This window comes from Engystomops pustulosus, chromosome 4 (genome assembly GCF_040894005.1).
Source record: "Engystomops pustulosus chromosome 4, aEngPut4.maternal, whole genome shotgun sequence".
Lineage (NCBI taxonomy): Eukaryota > Metazoa > Chordata > Amphibia > Anura > Leptodactylidae > Engystomops > Engystomops pustulosus.
In genome coordinates, this window is record NC_092414.1 from 19,226,185 (window position 1) to 19,245,134 (window position 18,950).

Below are 18,950 nucleotides of genomic sequence, written 5' to 3' on the forward strand. Positions count from 1 at the left end.
AGGGATAATGCACACAGTGATGTCACAGTACAGGGATAATACACACAGTGATGTCACAGTACAGGGGATAATACACACAGTGATGTCATAGTACAGGGATAATACACACAGTGATGTCACAGTGCAGGGATAATACACATAGTGATGTCACAGTACAGGGGATAATACACACAGTGATGTCACAGTACAGGGATAATACACACAGTGATGTCACAGTACAGGGATAATACACACAGTGATGTAACAGTGCAGGGATAATACACATAGTGATGTCACAGTACAGGGGATAATACACACAGTGATGTCATAGTACAGGGATAATACACACAGTGATGTCACAGTACAGGGATAATACACACAGGGATGTCACAGTACATGGATAATACACACAGTGATGTCACAGTACAGAGATAATACACACAGTGATGTCACAGTACAGGGATAATACACACAGGGATGTCACAGTACAGGGACAATACACACAGTGATGTCACAGTACAGGGATAATACACACAGAGATGTCACAGTACAGGGATAATACACACACTGATGTCACAGTACAGAGATAATACACACAGTGATGTCACAGTACAGGGATAATACACACAGTGATGTCACAGTACAGGGATAATGCACACAGTGATGTCACAGTACAGAAATAATACACACAGCGATGTCACAGTACAGGGATAATACACACAGTGATGTCACAGTACAGGAATAATACACACAGTGATGTCACAGTACAGGAATAATACACACAGTGATGTCACAGTACAAGGATAATACACACAGTGATGTCACAGTACAGGAATAATACACACAGCGATGTCACAGTACAGGGATAATACACACAGTGATGTCACAGTACAGGGATAATACACACAGTGATGTCACAGTACAGAGATAATACACACAGTGATGTCACAGTACAGGCATAATACACACAGTGATGTCACAGTCCAGGGATAATACACAGTAATGTCACAGTACAGGGATAATACACACAGTGATGTCACAGTACAGGGATAATACACACAGTGATGTCACAGTACAGGGATAATACACACAGCGATGTCACAGTACAGGGATAATACACACAGTGATGTCACAGTACAGGGATAATACACACAGTGATGTCACAGTACAGGGATAATACACACAGTGATGTCACAGTACAGGGATAATACACTCAGTGATGTCACAGTACAGGGATAATACACACAGTAATGTCACAGTACAGGGATAATACACACAGTGATGTCACAGTACAGGGGATAATACACACAGTGATGTCACAGTACAGGGGATAATACACACAGTGATGTCACAGTACAGGGATAATATACACAGTGATGTCACAGTACAGGGATAACACACACAGTGATGTCGCAGTACAGGGATAATACACACAGTGATGTTACAGTACAGGGGATAATACACACAGTAATGTCACAGTACAGGGATAATACACACAGTGATGTCACAGTACAGGGGATAATACACACAGTGATGTCACAGTACAGGGGATAATACACACAGTGATGTCACAGTACAGGGATAATATACACAGTGATGTCACAGTACAGGGATAACACACACAGTGATGTCGCAGTACAGGGATAATACACACAGTGATGTTACAGTACAGGGGATAATACACACAGTGATGTCATAGTACAGGGATAATACACACAGTGATGTCACAGTGCAGGGATAATACACAGTGATGTCACAGTACAGGATTAATACACACAGTGATGTCACAGTACATAGATAATGCACACAGTGATGTCACAGTACAGGGATAATGCACACAGTGATGTCACAGTACAGGGATAATACACACAGTGATGTCACAGTACAGGGGATAATACACACAGTGATGTCATAGTACAGGGATAATACACACAGTGATGTCACAGTGCAGGGATAATACACATAGTGATGTCACAGTACAGGGGATAATACACACAGTGATGTCACAGTACAGGGATAATACACACAGTGATGTCACAGTACAGGGATAATACACACAGTGATGTAACAGTGCAGGGATAATACACATAGTGATGTCACAGTACAGGGGATAATACACACAGTGATGTCACAGTACAGGGATAATACACACAGTGATGTCACAGTACAGGGATAATACACACAGTGATGTCACAGTACAGGGGATAATACACACAGTGATGTCATAGTACAGGGATAATACACACAGTGATGTCACAGTGCAGGGATAATACACATAGTGATGTCACAGTACAGGGATAATACACACAGTGATGTCACAGTACAGGGGATAATACACACAGTGATGTCATAGTACAGGGATAATACACACAGTGATGTCAGAGCCTCCGTATAATATAGAGCTGTACCAGCTGGAGGAACGCAGGGGCTTTTTATTTAGTATCGTATACATTGATTCCAATGGCTTTTTATATCGCTGTAATAAATTTGGCAATTATTTATAATATTTTATTATCTGTTTACGGGTGGCCTATAGCAGGTGTGACGGGAACTTAAAGGGGTCGTTCATTTTAAACAATCCCTTTATAGTCGTTGCAATTCCTGCGATCGGGAAATCTTACAGCAACAGTTCGATTTCCCTGCAGCTCCCCCGCAGTACAGGGACATTACACACAGTGATGTCACAGTACAGGGATGATACACACAGTGATGTCACAGTACAGGGATAATGCACACAGTGATGTCACAGTACAGGGATAATGCACACAGTGATGTCACAGTACAGGGATAATACACACAGTGATGTCACAGTACAGGGGATAATACACACAGTGATGTCATAGTACAGGGATAATACACACAGTGATGTCACAGTGCAGGGATAATACACATAGTGATGTCACAGTACAGGGGATAATACACACAGTGATGTCACAGTACAGGGATAATACACACAGTGATGTCACAGTACAGGGATAATACACACAGTGATGTAACAGTGCAGGGATAATACACATAGTGATGTCACAGTACAGGGGATAATACACACAGTGATGTCACAGTACAGGGATAATACACACAGTGATGTCACAGTACAGGGATAATACACACAGTGATGTCACAGTACAGGGGATAATACACACAGTGATGTCATAGTACAGGGATAATACACACAGTGATGTCACAGTGCAGGGATAATACACATAGTGATGTCACAGTACAGGGATAATACACACAGTGATGTCACAGTACAGGGGATAATACACACAGTGATGTCATGGTACAGGGATAATACACACAGTGATGTCACAGTACAGGGGATAATACACACAGTGATGTCAAAGTACAGGGATAATACACACAGTGATGTCACAGTACAGGGATAATACACACAGTGATGTAACAGTGCAGGGATAATACACATAGTGATGTCACAGTACAGGGATAATACACACAGTGATGTCACAGTACAGGGATAATACACACAGTGATGTAACAGTGCAGGGATAATACACATAGTGATGTCACAGTACAGGGATAACACACACAGTGATGTCACACTACAGGGATAATACACACAGTGATGTCGCAGTACAGGGATAATACACACAGTGATGTCACAGTACAGAGATAATACACACAGTGATGTCACAGTACAGGGATAACACACACGATGATGTCACAGTACAGAGATAATACACACAGTGATGTCACAGTACAGAGATAATACACACAGTGATGTCACAGTACAGTGATAAGACACACAGTGATGTCACAGTACAGGGATAATACACACAGTGATGTTCTACTCCATATTATAGTCCAGCTACTACATATTATAGTCCGGCTACTACATGTTATAGTCCAGCTACTACATATCATAGTCCGGCTACTAAATATTATATTCCAGCTACTCCATATTATAGTCCAGCTACTACATATCATAGTCCGGCTATTAAATATTATATTCCAGCTACTCCATATTATAGTCCAGCTACTACATATCATAGTCCGGCTACTAAATATTATATTCCAGCTACTCCATATTATAGTCCAGCTACTACATATCATAGTCCGGCTACTAAATATTATAGTCCAGCTACTCCATATTATAGTCTGGCTGCTACATATTATAGTCCAGCTACTCCATATTATAGTCCAGCTACTACATATCATAGTCCGGCTACTAAATATTATAGTCCAGCTACTCCATATTATAGTCTGGCTGCTACATATTATAGTCCAGCTACTCCATATTATAGTCCGGCTACTACATATTATAGTCCAGCTACTACATATTATAGTCTGGCATATTATAGTCCAGCTACTACATGTTATAGTCCAGCTACTACATATTATAGTCCGGCTGCTGCATATTATAGTCCGGCTGCTACATATTATAGTCCAGTTACTACATATTATAGTCCAGCTACTCCATATTATAGTCCAGCCACTCCATATTATAGTCCAGCTGCTACATATTATAGTCCAGCTACTCCATATTATAGTCCAGCTACTACATATTATAGTCCAGCTACTACATATTATAGTCTGGCTGCTTCATATTATAGTCCAGCTACTACATGTTACAGTCCAGCTGCTACATATTATAGTCCAGCTACTACATATTATAGTCCAGCTACTACATATTATAGTCCGGCTGCTCCATATTATTTTCCGGCTCTGTTGGATTCTTGAAATTTATGACACCCAAAAAGACAGGAATAAAGAACATAATTAGTTCACTGCTTCTTCATCTGCTCTGCTCCACTAATAACCCTTTCGAAAATTCCGGATAATGCATTTTTAATGAAGTTTTCCCTGTTTTTTTTTTTTTTTCCTCAGTGATTTGTTATCATTGTGTTTTTCTGTTATTACTACTCTAATTGTATTTATTCTTCTATTATTATATTTCACATTAGTTCTTTGACGTTTGCCGCACACTTTAATGCCGGCTGCTTCCTCCGGGAGTCACACGGCAATTACGGGGCTAGACGGCTGCGTGAGAGAATCCTGGGAATCATCTTGGCACTGGTTCTGCTGGGAATACATTGTATACATCCATCCTTACATTCCGGGCACATTATACAATCCAGAGCCTCCGTATAATATAGAGCTGTACCAGCTGGAGGAACGCAGGGGCTTTTTATTTAGTATCGTATACATTGATTCCAATGGCTTTTTATATCGCTGTAATAAATTTGGCAATTATTTATAATATTTTATTATCTGTTTACGGGTGGCCTATAGCAGGTGTGACGGGAACTTAAAGGGGTCGTTCATTTTAAACAATCCCTTTATAGTCGTTGCAATTCCTGCGATCGGGAAATCTTACAGCAACAGTTCGATTTCCCTGCAGCTCCCCCGCAGGTGAAAGGAAGTATGGCACAATTTTTATATGGATACTCCAAGTTCTCCAAGTTGAGGGTTGTTCTGTAAGGAAAATGTAACTAGTTCCTTCTAAATATGTAGGACCCCAAAGCTGGTGACAGTTTCCCTTTTAAGGTTGTGTTTCGGTCCATTAGATGAATACAAACCAACCTGATATCTAAAGACTTTGTCTACCCCTCGTTTCCGTAGCCTACCGACCTGGGTGGTCCCAATGTGTGGTCTTAAAATCCTCTACCTAGAATGTCGCAGCAGAATACATCTTTTGAGAAAACACAAAAACATAGTGGTCAACAGGACTATGGCCAACAGGTTTGGTGCTCTAGACCTTAGCAACATGAAGAGATGATGCCGGTTTAGGAGACCCTAACCTGATGACCGTTCCAACTTCAAGGTTGCATTTCGGTCCATTAGATGAATACAAACCAACCTGATATCTAAAGACTTTGTCTGGCCATCTTTTTTGTAGCCTACCGGCCTGCGTGGCTGCTCAATGTGTGGTCTTAACATCCTCTACTTAGTCCATCATTCCATAAGTGTAAGTTCCTTCCCATACCTACCCCTCCAGTCCCATCTGATCACAAGTTTTTAGACATCTTAATCTGTTGGTAGAGTCACTACTAGGATGACTCTTCGCAGCAGAATAAAGCTTTTGAGAAAGCACAAAAACATAGTGGTCAACAGGACTATCGCCAACAGGTTTGGTGCTCTAGACCTCAGCAACATGAAAAGATGAAGCTGGTTTAGGAGACCCTAACCTGATGACCTTTCCACTTCAAGGTTGCATTTCGGTCCATTAGATGAATACAAACCAACCTGATATCTAAAGACTTTGTCTGCCCATCTTTTTTGTAGCCTACCGATCTGCGTGGCTGCTCAATGTGTGGTCTTAACATCCTCTACTTAGTCCATCAGTCCATAAGTGTAAGTTCCTTCCCATACCTACCCCTCCAGTCCCATCTGATCACAAGTTTTTAGAGATCTTAATCTGTTGGTAGAGTCACTACTAGGACGACTCTTCGCAGCAGAATACATCTTTTGAGGAAACACAAAAACATAGTGGTCAACAGGACTATGGCCAACAGGTTTGGTGCTCTAGACCTCAGCAACATGAAGAGATGAAGCTGGTTTAGGAGGCCCTAATCTGATGACAGTTTCCACTTTAAGGATGCGTTTTGGTCCTAGTGATTCATTCAATCTAACCCGATATCAAAAAGACTTGGTATAACAACCTTTTTCTAAGCCTACTGACCATTAAGTGTGTGCTTAACTTCTTCTACCTAGACTACCTGTCCATAAGTCTAAGTGCCTTCCCATTTCCACAGCTTGTTTTTCCTAATGGAAGCCTCTCAGTTAAATGTATACCCAAGCATGGAGCTTATTTGTTCGCATTTTGTCCAACTATCAATGAAGAAACATCAGTGAAAAGGAGGACCTCCTATAATAGGACAACCTTGCTCTCAACAAAGACGATAAGATCAAGCTTCCCATCCATCTTATTTTTTTATAAAAGGTTGTCCCATACAATGATGGCAGTGGTTTCCAAATAAATGATTTGGGGAGTTTTTATGAGGACCTCATGGTCCATATTATAACCAATGCCCATCACTATTTCCAGAGCTTGGGTTTATCAGAGGATCTTTCTGTCCCCTGGTGGACCCGTCCAACCTTGTCCCGTAAACATCATTCATTTACTTATCTTTCTGGGATTGGTCAACCATCTAATGTTTATGTTTGTAGCAACATCTGGAACTCAATCCTTCTAAACATTAGGCCAACATTTATCTAAGTTTCCCGTAAAATGCCACCAATCTGACCCCAATGCCCATTGATGGTAAGATGGTAAAATAAGAACATACCTTTGACTTTCTCCGCCTTTCTCTTGTGTCTCTTCCAGCAGATTTGTTGCCTTGCGTTATGGGAATGCAGTTGTGAAGCTTCCTTGATAAGTAATCTCTGCCACCTCTTTCAAGTCCTTAAGTGGGAACTATAAAGAACATCTCATTTCCTTCCCCTCCCAATGCGTCAGCTGTTGGGGTTTTTTTTTTCTCTCGAATGGATATTTCAATGCGACTGTAATGAGGCATGATAATCCACAGCTGTAACATTCTTGGTCGAGTGAATCGAGCAATCTCCGAGCAGAGTGTGTTCTTTTGTTTTGTAGGTCAGGCTTCAGTGTTGGACTTCATTCAGTTGAAATTATGTGGAAACATTCTTTAGCAATCCGCTATTGCGCTAAGACGGCATCTTTTCCATTCGAGCACGGGTTGACCTGTGAACTTTTCTTGATGGAACAGGGCTGCCGAGGCATCAATGCTCTTCTAAGGATCTCCTCTCTTTCAACTCCTACCTATTATAAGGTCCAATTGCAAAAGAAGTGAAGAAGACCAATTGTGGGGCCACATGATCCTCCTTGAGATTCACAATTACAATATTTCTATATATATCCTACAATTCTATACAGCATAGAAATCATAGATGACATTCCAGGAGAAGAACACTTGATAAGTTTCTTGCATCTGGTACATATCTTTGGAAAAAAAAATATATCCTGAGAACTTGCTCGGTCTTAGTTGTAGCTCAGCAGAACATTCACATCATTTTTTTGGTGGCAGGCGGATTTTTCTTTCTCAGGCTACAGAGATGACGGAGTAGAAGGTTCAACCAACTAGATCTTACTTTTGCTTGAAAATCATTTGTCTCAAATTTACGATAGGACATAGAATTCGTACGGTTTTCTTCAAGATTTTTTTTTTTGAGGGCCCTTTTCCGTAAAATCTTTTAAAACTGATGATAAAGGACTGACCAAAGAGGCTTCAGAAAGGCCAAACTACTCATGACAGGTCAAGAGGGAAGTATGGGAAATACAGCACTGGAACTAGATGGAACGGAAGCTAGTGTCCTATGTGGACAAATCAAAAGTGCGATGGTGGTTTTGAAGAAAATCGGACAGGCTGAATGATGGAGTATCAGTATCAGTCGTGTAGATGTGTGAATGGTGGTAAATTATGGACTTGTACATGCGGCATTCTCCTCCTTCTCAATTAGGCTCCAGGTATTAAAAGGATTTTTTTGTTTTTTTTCAGAATGTCAAAGAAATTTTTGAAATTTCTGGAGCCATACCAGATAGTTAAGAATCTGGTCGTTTACTTCAAGGCACATTCAGTTGTTACCTATGGGATGCGAAACTTAGTCCATAGCCCAGCTAAATTTCCTGCCTCCACCACAGCTCCTCCAAACTTAACTCAGGCTGATCTACGATATGCCAAACCAAATGAATGTGGCTCTACTGTCCCATATTCACATGATTCTGGGAAACACCAAACAGTAGTGCTATGGTACTTTTGGAACTCACATCACCATATATCACTATCATTAAGTTAAACCACGGTGAGACTGGGAAGTGTATCTGACACGTGTGGCCATCTGAATGGGCCCCTTAGTCTTCACCTTTTTAGAGTTGACCTTTTTATACACCTGAAGTTCAGGACCAATCAACCTGAACTTTTTTGGCTAAAAACCTACAATCAAAAAGAGATTATCTGTTCTTAAAGGAATTTGGTGGATAGACCATTTGGTGGGACAATCGCAACTTTCCGAAACAGTCGAAGTAAATTTGGACATGTCCTAGTCTTAAAAGAGGTTGCAAAACCCTGTCCATAAGTGGGTGGTCCCACCTAGTTTAGGGGTGGGATAGGGCAATGCATGGTCAGGTCTGGGACCACCAACTTACGAGTCTCCCTATTTAGGTTGATAGATGGATAGATATTTCAATGTGTTTCGAAGGTTAGAGAGTCTACAGGACTAATATGTTACAGTCACTTTAATTTCATTACTAGTCATTACTAATCAAAGTTTTCTTTGCTCAGTCATTCAAATTTTTCAGAGTTTTTTGAAAGTTTCTGCATTTTTGGGGGGTTCTGGATTATCAGATGCCAAAGTAAAATAATTTTTGTACATATCTCTAACTTACTCGGATAAAACAGCACAACCCATGTCAATGACTACTTATCATTAGAGATAGAGATGAGCCAACGTATGCGTACGGTCACGTGACCTGGTCATATTGCGCCATGGCTCTGCTTGGCCAGAAGCTAAGGGCATCAGTTGGCCAGATTGTCTGTTCGCCCACCAATCCGGCAATATGTCCAGGTCGCGTTGGCTGACCCCGAATACAATTGTCGAGTCTGCTCATATCTACTTCATCATTCATTACGTGCCATAGACATCTAACTGATGTTAGATGTTTACAGCAGAACTACCATCAAGACAAATTAGGAGTTACATCATGTCCATTTGAGTCCTCCAGAGAAAAAAAAGAGTCCCAGCTGTGCTGCTCGTAGTAGTTGTTGGTGGCCCAATGTCGATCTTTCATCAGGGCCCAACTTCTTATTGGGTAGACTACAGACATTTAAGTCCCGCCGCGTGAGACGCCCCTGGATCTGCCCAATCTCAGGGGTCAGCTTGAATTTGCCCCAAAATGTTCCCAACACTCTGATAAGTCTACTATGAATGGGGAAACCACACTTGGTAGAGTACTGGTGTTTAGTTCCCATCCCTAGATTGGCAGTCTTGCCTCTAAACTGGGCGAAGCCACCAACTTCTCAACAGGGTCTTCCAAGCTCTATCCCATTTATGGACTAAAGTATGCCAATTTTTGGGAAATTCTGGGACAGATGGCAAGTATTCAACCTGCAGTCCCGATTTTGGTGGGACTATCGGTCAAAGGGATGGAATTTAAGCAAACTTACACCAAAAATTTTGAGGGTTGCTCCCAGGGTTGAAGTCTAAATGTGTTGGGGGGTTAAATTTGACTATGAACGGGTTTAGTTTGCTCTACTACTAAAATACTCCAAAAAATACCTCAAAAATACCTCAAGTAATGACACGCCATGTTGTTATATGGCCCCCAGTATGATCCGGTGTGGAGATATATATATATATGCATCTGCATGTCTGTAGACGGGAACTTTAGTGGCACTTGTGTTAAAAGCTGGAGCAATAAGGAGGCTGAAGGAGATTTTGCATGAGTTTTTCACCGGTAGCCAATGTCAGGAGGCAGAGATGGCTGTCTGGATGGGTTACTATGGAAACAGTGGTCTCCAGAGAGGCCTTCAACGAAAGCTTCCGAAAGACGCGCATAGACTTGAAATGGAAAATCCACTTTACTGAAGCCTTTTCTACAAATCAATTATTTGGTGTAACATCCAGCGTTTACCACGTCTGTTGTTTGAGTCATTTGCATGTGGTGCAATTACGAAAGGGAGACGAGTGGCGACGCGAACGCCTACCGAGATTCATAGCTAATAGAACCGCGGCACAGAGACAGAAGTACAATCACATACTTATTACAACCTGGCAATTATACAAAGATAAGCGGCGCTACATGGTCGCTGCTTATCTCTCCCTGCAATCTGATGCTTGAACAAAGGTTTTCAGCAGCTGCAGAGTGTATTATATTAAGAGCTGCGTCCTAGCTGCTGCAGAACCTTATAATACACACTTCTTCTGCTGCAGTACCTCATAATACACACCTCAGCTGCTGCAGAACCTCATAACCAGCAGCAACAACCAATTTAATGGGCTATAAGGTCAATTTTACTTGAGGTTCCTCTCCTCTAACCAATGTTGACCTCGATGTGGAGGACCCACCTGATGAAGGGTCCAGATCAAGTACAGGTCCAAGTGTGTTTATTAGTCCAGCATTAGTTTAGCATGGTCCCATAAGCGACCTCTCACATAAATTGGGATAATATACAGCAAGAGGATACAGTTATTTGGAGTCTGACAGGAAAGGGTCACAGGTCAATCCTAATCGATTGGCTTCCTATTAATAACGTCAGCGAAGAGTATTGAACTAGACTGACTTGTAGCACGACCTTCCGGGACCCTCATCAGAAAAAGGTCATTACTGTGTGGTTCAATGGCAGGGGGGGGGAGACAAAATACCTCATAGTCGACCAGGAGAAAGAACTGATGAGATAAATCCTCTTGAGGCCTTCATCAGGTAAGACCTTGGAGGAAGACCTCCTAGAGTGGTGGCCATCAAGGAGGACTGGATACACTGTACCACCAAGGAGAAGAACTAGGTATGTTGGGAAGAGTGGTTTGTATTTCTGGTTTGGGGCCTAAATTTTTAGGGGTGGGCCAAACACACGGATCGTTACGTAATGTGTTTTTTGATTCTATGTCGGATTTAATTAGTCAAATCATGTTGTAGTAAGAGCATCATTTTGGAGGACAGTCCAAGGTGCAGTCTAAGCTTAAAGGGGTTGGCCACTTTACCTCACGTTTTTATGTAAGGTTTGTGTGTGAGGCCTCCTGTCTTTTACCTCATCAGCCAGACATTCCTGTCCATAAAATGGCCACAGATGGAGGATCATGTGATCTCTATTGCCAGGACTTTAATCTTATATTCATGAATACTATCATAAGGTCCTGTCATGGTGATTCCTCATGGACAGTTAGAGATCACATGACCCTCCATCGGCGGCCATTTTATGGTCAAGAATCTCTGACCATAAGGCTGATGAGGTAAAAAAAAAGGGAGGCTTCACTTTACATATCAAGAAAGTGGAGTAGAACTATTAATAGATGTATATTGGTAGATTACCAAATACCCTGCCCCTCACACTTGCACACATTACAAAAAACATGCGATAACGTGGCCAACCCCTTTAAACTTAGTACTTGTTTACAGGCATACAGTACGACTAACATTTTAACAGAGACACCAGGACGCACTTTGGATTTTCGTACTATAATCTCGCTGTTCCATTAGCGACACCTATTACAAATCAATTGTCAGTCAATGCCCGACTCTTTAATAGGCCTAGGGCTATGAAAATCTGCATATTCTGAGCCAATCTGCATATTTTTTTTCATAACTCCATACATAACTTAATCTTTTTGGGTTGTACAGTGGACTCCCTAAGGGGTGTTCTGGTGAACATTTAAAAAAAAAAAAAAAAGGCTCAGAAAGAAAAATAGAGGTGTTGTACAACTCCTTTACCCTATCTGACCTTGATTTATTCCCCAAACGACAACCCCTTTAAAGAGAACCCCCCCCCCCCAAAAAAAAAAAAACCAAGTGACATGGTCAGGCGTTGATTTCACCTTGTTCCGTCAACATTCCACAAGTCATCACATAAGAATTTAACCTTCACACACGTTTAAGCACGGCCGTCGCTTTACAACACGCCGGTCGCCATGGTAACTGGTAAGCTGGAATTAAAGAAGAAATGGGATGTTATTATGCCTTAAGCATGTTCTGCGATATGGTTAGCATGATCTCATGCCCCCCCCCCCCCCCCCCATACACAGCTATAAATCAATTACATGAATCCATAAACCCCTATACGAAAATTATTTCTCAAGGTGACATTTGTGGCCTCCTCCCGAGCGGGAAGGCGGAGAGTCTGTCATCTTCTAGACACTGACTGTTAATGGTTAAATTATTCTACTATAATTTGTTAAAATGGAGCTATCACTTTAATTTTGGGGGGGATTCACACATCCCCTCACCTAAGACATTGACTTCTGTCACCCTGACCCGGTGTTGGACCAGGAAAGGTATTTATTACAATGAGATGAGATGAGGCGCCGGTAAAATCAATGGCCTTTTTTTGAGCTCTGGAGCCCTTTATTCCTGGCGTCAGTGAGACTCCCAGCTCAGACCCCAAGCCGTGTCCTCATCCAACATGTGTCAATGTCAGGAGCAGAGTCCACAGGTGGTTCTGGCCGTCCAGAGGATCGGAAAATGCTCTGATGAGAACTTAAAGGGATATTCTGGTCAAAATAAATCATAGGAGGTGATTCCCCTTTAAGCTATAGCAAAGGGCAACCAAGTTGAAGTTGGAGGTTGAAGAACATCTGCAGATCCTCCACCAACACTCAAGGTGATAAGTGTTTTTGACTAGACAACCCCTTGGGGTAACTGCTCTGATGAGTCCAACCACAGGAACTCCAACAACACTAGAGATGATTATTTTTTTACCAAATTACTCCTTTAAAATATAGCATGGGGGGAACTGATCTAAAACTAGTTGTGGGAGTCAAATCATGGGTCCTTCACCAACAGGTCAGATAACAGTTTTTTATAAGACTACCCCTTTAAGTTATAGCGGGGGGCAACCAATCTGAAGCTGCTGGTAGGAGTCTAAATGTAGATCCTCCACCAACACTTGAGGTGGTCCTTGTTTATGACTGGACTATCTCTACAAGCTATAGCCTTGGACACATGATCTGACACGTCCAGCCACAGGTCCTCCACCAACACTAAAGATGATCATTTTTACCAAACTACCCCATTAAAATATGGCATGGGGCAACTGATCCAAAAACCAACACTAGAGGACAGGGGGCAATCGATCTGTAGCTAGAGGTGGACGTTTAACAGAAGATCCTCTACCAACACTTGATCTGTTTTTGACCAGACTACCCCTTAAAGCTACAGCTTTAGCTACGACTGATCTCATGAGTCCAACCATAGTTCATCTACCACTAGAGATGATAATTCTTTAACCAAACTACCCCTTTAAAATATAGCATGGGGCAACTAGCCTAAATATAAAGGTCGGAGTCAAATCATGGCTCCTCCACCATCACTAGAGAACGATGATAACTGTTTTTGACCAGACTACCCCTTAATTATTTAGAAGGGGGGCAACCAATCTGAAGCTGGTTGTAGGAGTCCTCCACCAACACTTGAGGTGATCAATGTTTTTGACCCGACTTTTACTTTAAGTTATAGCCTGGGGCAACTGATCTGTCACGTCCAACCACAGGTCCTCCACCAACACTAGATATTATCCTTTTTTTTACCAAACTACCCCTTTTAAATATTGCATGTTGCAACTGTTCCAAAACTCAAAGTGGAAGTCCAACCAAGGGTCCTCCACCAACACTTGAGGACGGTGATATTTGTTTTGGACCGGACAATAATTTTAAGCAATAGTATGGCATAACCCAGGTGGGAGTCCAAACACAAGTCCTCCACCAACAACAGGGTGATAATTCTTTTTGACCACACTACCCCTTTAAGATGTAACATGAGACAAGCGATCTGAACGTCGGAGTACAAACTGTGGGAGACCCGTCAAAACCTATAATGATACCATATTAGTCATGGATCCCTTAAAGGGATATTCCATAGAATACGAGAGGTCAGTTCTCTCCATTCTCTTCTACAGATTGTGAAATTGCATTGGCATCTGATCATCCGGAAAATCTGATAATCCAGCACCTATACCACAATACAGATTAGGATTATGGGCAGAAAACTGGGCAAAGGTCAAGTAAAAGAATAGAAATTATGCCTGTCTGATAATCCAGAACATTTGATAATCCGGAAACCATCAACTTCCACCATCGGTAGTTCTATCTTAAAGGCATTATACAGTATGTAGGTGTCTATACACCCGGCATGTTTTAACTCCCCCTCTCCCCCCACCCCGTGTCCCATGAACTCTCTCTCGCTACACCCCTATCTATAATATAGTACGATGACTCCTTTTCTGGCTTGTACCTACTTCAATACTCAAGATGTCAGTATTGAGTAAGCTTACGTTATAAACTCATCAATAGACAACAATGATACTTAAAGGGGAAGTTCACCTCAATATAAACGGCAAAAATAAGTCAATGCATCATCCTCCTCTGTGAAATCTGTGCTTGGGAAAGCTGGGTGACTACCAATCTCACTCTCATGCTGAGTAACTAGACTAATTTTGTAGGGTAACATCTATCCCCCATATATTCTTATTAGGAAATCTGTAAAGGCGGCCATATTGGGGCCCTAAACCATCACATTGTAGTGTAAATGGGACACCAAGACATTTGGACAGAAGAGGACGACTAAAGAGATCGTATTTTTAGTTGTGGTTCCCTTAAAATGCTAAATAAAAATCTAAATTGATATCTTAAAGGGGAGGTCAAGGATTAGAAAACATGGCTGCTTTTTTCCAGAAATAGCGCATCGCCTGTCCATAGCTTGTGTCTGTGAATTGGACTGAGCTTGCAATACCACAAACAACCTGAGGACTAGTGTGGCGCTATTGACTGATTTTTATTTAATTTTTTTTTGTAATCCTGTACAACCCCTTTAAAATAACTTAAAGGCACAGTGCACAAAATAATAAATGATATGATCATCGCCCAATGAACACATTTTCTTACACAATGTCCCCCGATGGCTTTAGATGGGTCGTCACAGTGACAGGTCATGGACCATGGGCCGAGAAAATGGAGACAATGAAGACGTTCGTAGTAAAAAATAATATATTTTAGTGCATATTTGGCTACTTTACATTCATGCAATATATTTTCCCTTTGTAGCACAATATGCCTTATTTATGACCCCTGACCCCCCCCCCCACCCTCCCTCCCTTCCACTTGACCTCTGGCCCCTCGATAAAGTCTCAACCAATAAATTCTCTGGTCTAAAAATATGTCAAAATAAAATATGTACAGAACCAAATATTTTTTATATAATTTTTTTTTTTTTGTTTTTACCTTACACATGAAGGCACTTACAGAGAATGAGATATTTGGTTAAGGAAACAAAAAAAAAAAAAAATTTCAACACAAAAAAAAAATTTAAAAAAATAAACCCTTTCCAGAACAGGAGAAGTTGTGCAGGAATCCCTAGCAGCCAAAGGGTTAATGTAAAAAAAAAAAAAAAACTTAAAAAAATAAACGCCATAATCATCGGCAATGATGTAAACAAATTAAGATCCGTGCAAAAAACTGCAGATGTGAGAAGAACGAGAAGAACCCTCCGTGTTTTTTTTTTTTTTTTCACGGTCAACATTTTTGGAGAATTTTTTGCCCAATTTTTTGTGCAGTATTCTAGATAATAAGGATGATCCGGTGGTAGATTTGAAGCAGGGTTCCATCAAAAATAACTCGAAATGGTCATTTCTTATCCGGAACAGCTGGTCTTCCACCCCGGTGGCTCCTCAAAGTCCTCCTCCCTTAGAAGAACACTGTGTTGTGTTGTTTCAGAGTTCATCTCCTACATGGCACTGACACAAAAATCTATCCATAGCAGCTTGTGCCATATAAATGATGTGCTAGTGTGAGCTTCCCCTAGGATGGCATGAAGATATATTAATAATCCTTGGGAAACACCACCAAAAGGTCCTCCAGATGTATCCACCAGGCTTGGTGAGGATCATGAGGAGGATGACCCCTGGGACAACAGTTTACTTGGTACAACATGACGATTCCTCGAATGGTGGACTATGTATGTTTCTTTTTGCAACCACAAGATCCATATTTCTAAAGACACCTAATAATTGTAGGACAACCTCACAGCTATGGACTCTTCTCAAACATCTACAGTAGAGTCCTGGACTATCCACAGTGGAGTGGTAGGCCCTCTTCTACACATCACAGGTTAGTGATGAGGTCGTGAAACCATAGGACCTGAAGTTTCTGAAGAACTTACCAAGAGGAGGGGTGGGGGTCATACCTCTGTTAACTTTTTGGGTTCTCCGAAATGTTGGTTGGTGGTAAAGTGGGGGTATTTTGCCTCTTCCAGGTCTTCTGATTCCATGTAATCTGATTTGTTGAATGACTGTTTGCTCTCGCTCTTTTTCAGGTCACCATAAGAAGAAGGTTGCTGACCACAGGTGACATGAGTGTATTGGGATTGTTCCTCGTGGTCAGTCTCTCTGTGGTAGAAGTAGTTGAAATTGGAGACAATCACAGGAACTGGCAAGGCAATGGTTAATACGCCAGCTATGGCACAGAGAGAACCCACTATTTTCCCACCGATGGTCAGAGGGTACATGTCACCGTACCCAACAGTTGTCATGGACACTACTGCCCACCAGAAAGCATCCGGAATGCTGGTAAATAAAGACTCGGGGTCATCAGTCTCTGCAAAATACACAGCACTGGAAAACAAGATGACTCCAATGAAGAGGAAGAAGATGAGAAGACCCAATTCCCTCATACTGGCTTGTAATGTTTTCCCTAAGATCTGAAGACCCTTAGAATGTCTGGAGAGCTTGAAGATCCTGAAGACTCTCACCAAACGGATGACCCTTAAAATAGCCAAGGACATGGCCTGCTGCCCATTGCTACCTTGCTGCTGAGCCAACTCAGTCCCTAAGGTGATAAAATAAGGGATGATGGCCACAATGTCAATGACATTCATCATGTTCTTGAAGAAAGCTGGCTTGCTAGGGCAGGCAAAGAACCTGACCAAGAGTTCAAAGGAGAACCAGATGATGCATAGGGTCTCAATGAGGAAGAAAGGGTCAGTGAAGGGACTGTCCTTAACCGGATGAGTCCCATTGACCGAGAGATGCTCACCTGCCAACCTGACTTCTTCCCTAAACTCTGGAAGGGTCTCCAAGCAGAAGATGACTATGGAGATAAGAATAATGAGGACTGACACAATTGCAATGCCCCTTGCAGGTCCTGAACTCTCAGGATACTCAAAAAGTAGCCAAACCTGTTTCTGGAAGTCGTTGTCGGGCAGTGGTCGCTCTTCTTCTTTGATGAACCCTTCATCGTCTCTGAAGATCTCAATGACCTCCTCTCCCAGTTCATAAAACTTGATCTCTTCCAAGAAGATATCAACCGGGACATTGACAGGTCTGCGAAGTCTACCTCCAGATTGGTAGTAATACAAGATCGCATCAAAGCAAGGTCGGTTACGATCAAAGAAGTATTCATTCCTTAGAGGGTCAAAGAAACGCATTCTCTTTCTGGGGTCTCCTAGTAAGGTTTTGGGGAACTGGGCAAGAGTTCTCAGTTGGGTCTCGAAACGAAGTCCTGAGATGTTGATCACCACCCTCTCACAGCAGTCCTGGGTGGCTCTCTCAGGGTCATAGCCCTCTTGCCCCAGGGCACTGAGGGACACAAGGGTCTCATCCACATTCTCCCCAGACACCACAGTCATGTCTCCAGATTTAGGGTGAGCACCCTTAACCTTGCAGTAATCAGCCTCCTCCTTGGTCTATACACCTATAATTCCAAGATGATTGGCAGCTCCTTGGCAGTGGTGCATCTCCTCATCATGAAGCTTGAAGAACATCTGGCTGTGGTGCTGGACATGGTTGCAGAAGGTGTCACCCTGTTGCAATCATCTTCTCGGTGGCTTGGATTTCTTCTATTTGGGCTGCAGCATGTCTCCTTGCAATCTGTTGATTGTGAGTCCCTGGGTCCCCTCCAGACTGGCTGTCACTGAGGTGGAGGAGCAGCTCCAGTCTCTCGCCCTCCCCAGGAGCACACTGACGTCCAGGGGGAGTGTCACAGAAGAAGAAGAAGCCACCTCTCCTGGAGCTCACTGCCAGCCCTCTCCTCTGCCTCCTCCCTGCACAATGTACAGCATCTGCTCCATAGGAATGAATGGACTGGATGCGCAGCACCAGCCTGGGCAGTGCAGGGCATAGGGCGAGGGCAGCACCTGGGAGAAGAAGAAGCTCTGGCCAGAAGCTGCAGAACATCTTGCAGAAATACAGCTGATAAGTAACTTTCCTTTTCCTGGGACAGATCGTGAGCCTGCTGCTTCTGTTCCTTACATGTGTAGATCATGTGAAAAGAAGTTAAGGGAATACATTGAGATAGAT

General features: G+C 42.2%; 1 protein-coding gene and 1 long non-coding RNA gene across 2 annotated transcripts in view; both read right to left on the bottom strand.

The window, feature by feature from the left end:
- LOC140126205 (uncharacterized) overlaps positions 1-12,259 on the bottom strand; it is a 31,193-nt gene extending 18,934 nt beyond the window's left edge. The window contains exon 1 of the long non-coding RNA XR_011854783.1: positions 7,227-12,259. This is a non-coding gene — a long non-coding RNA (uncharacterized lncRNA). The remainder of the gene's footprint in view (positions 1-7,226) is intronic.
- A 4,118-nt stretch (positions 12,260-16,377) lies between these two features.
- Positions 16,378-18,614, bottom strand: LOC140126204 (shaker-related potassium channel tsha2-like). The gene has a single exon (XM_072145402.1). It carries the CDS (start codon positions 18,278-18,280, stop codon positions 16,835-16,837), a length of 1,446 nt encoding a protein of 481 aa, XP_072001503.1. The 5' UTR covers positions 18,281-18,614; the 3' UTR covers positions 16,378-16,834.
- Between the last annotated feature and the right edge of the window lie 336 nt (positions 18,615-18,950).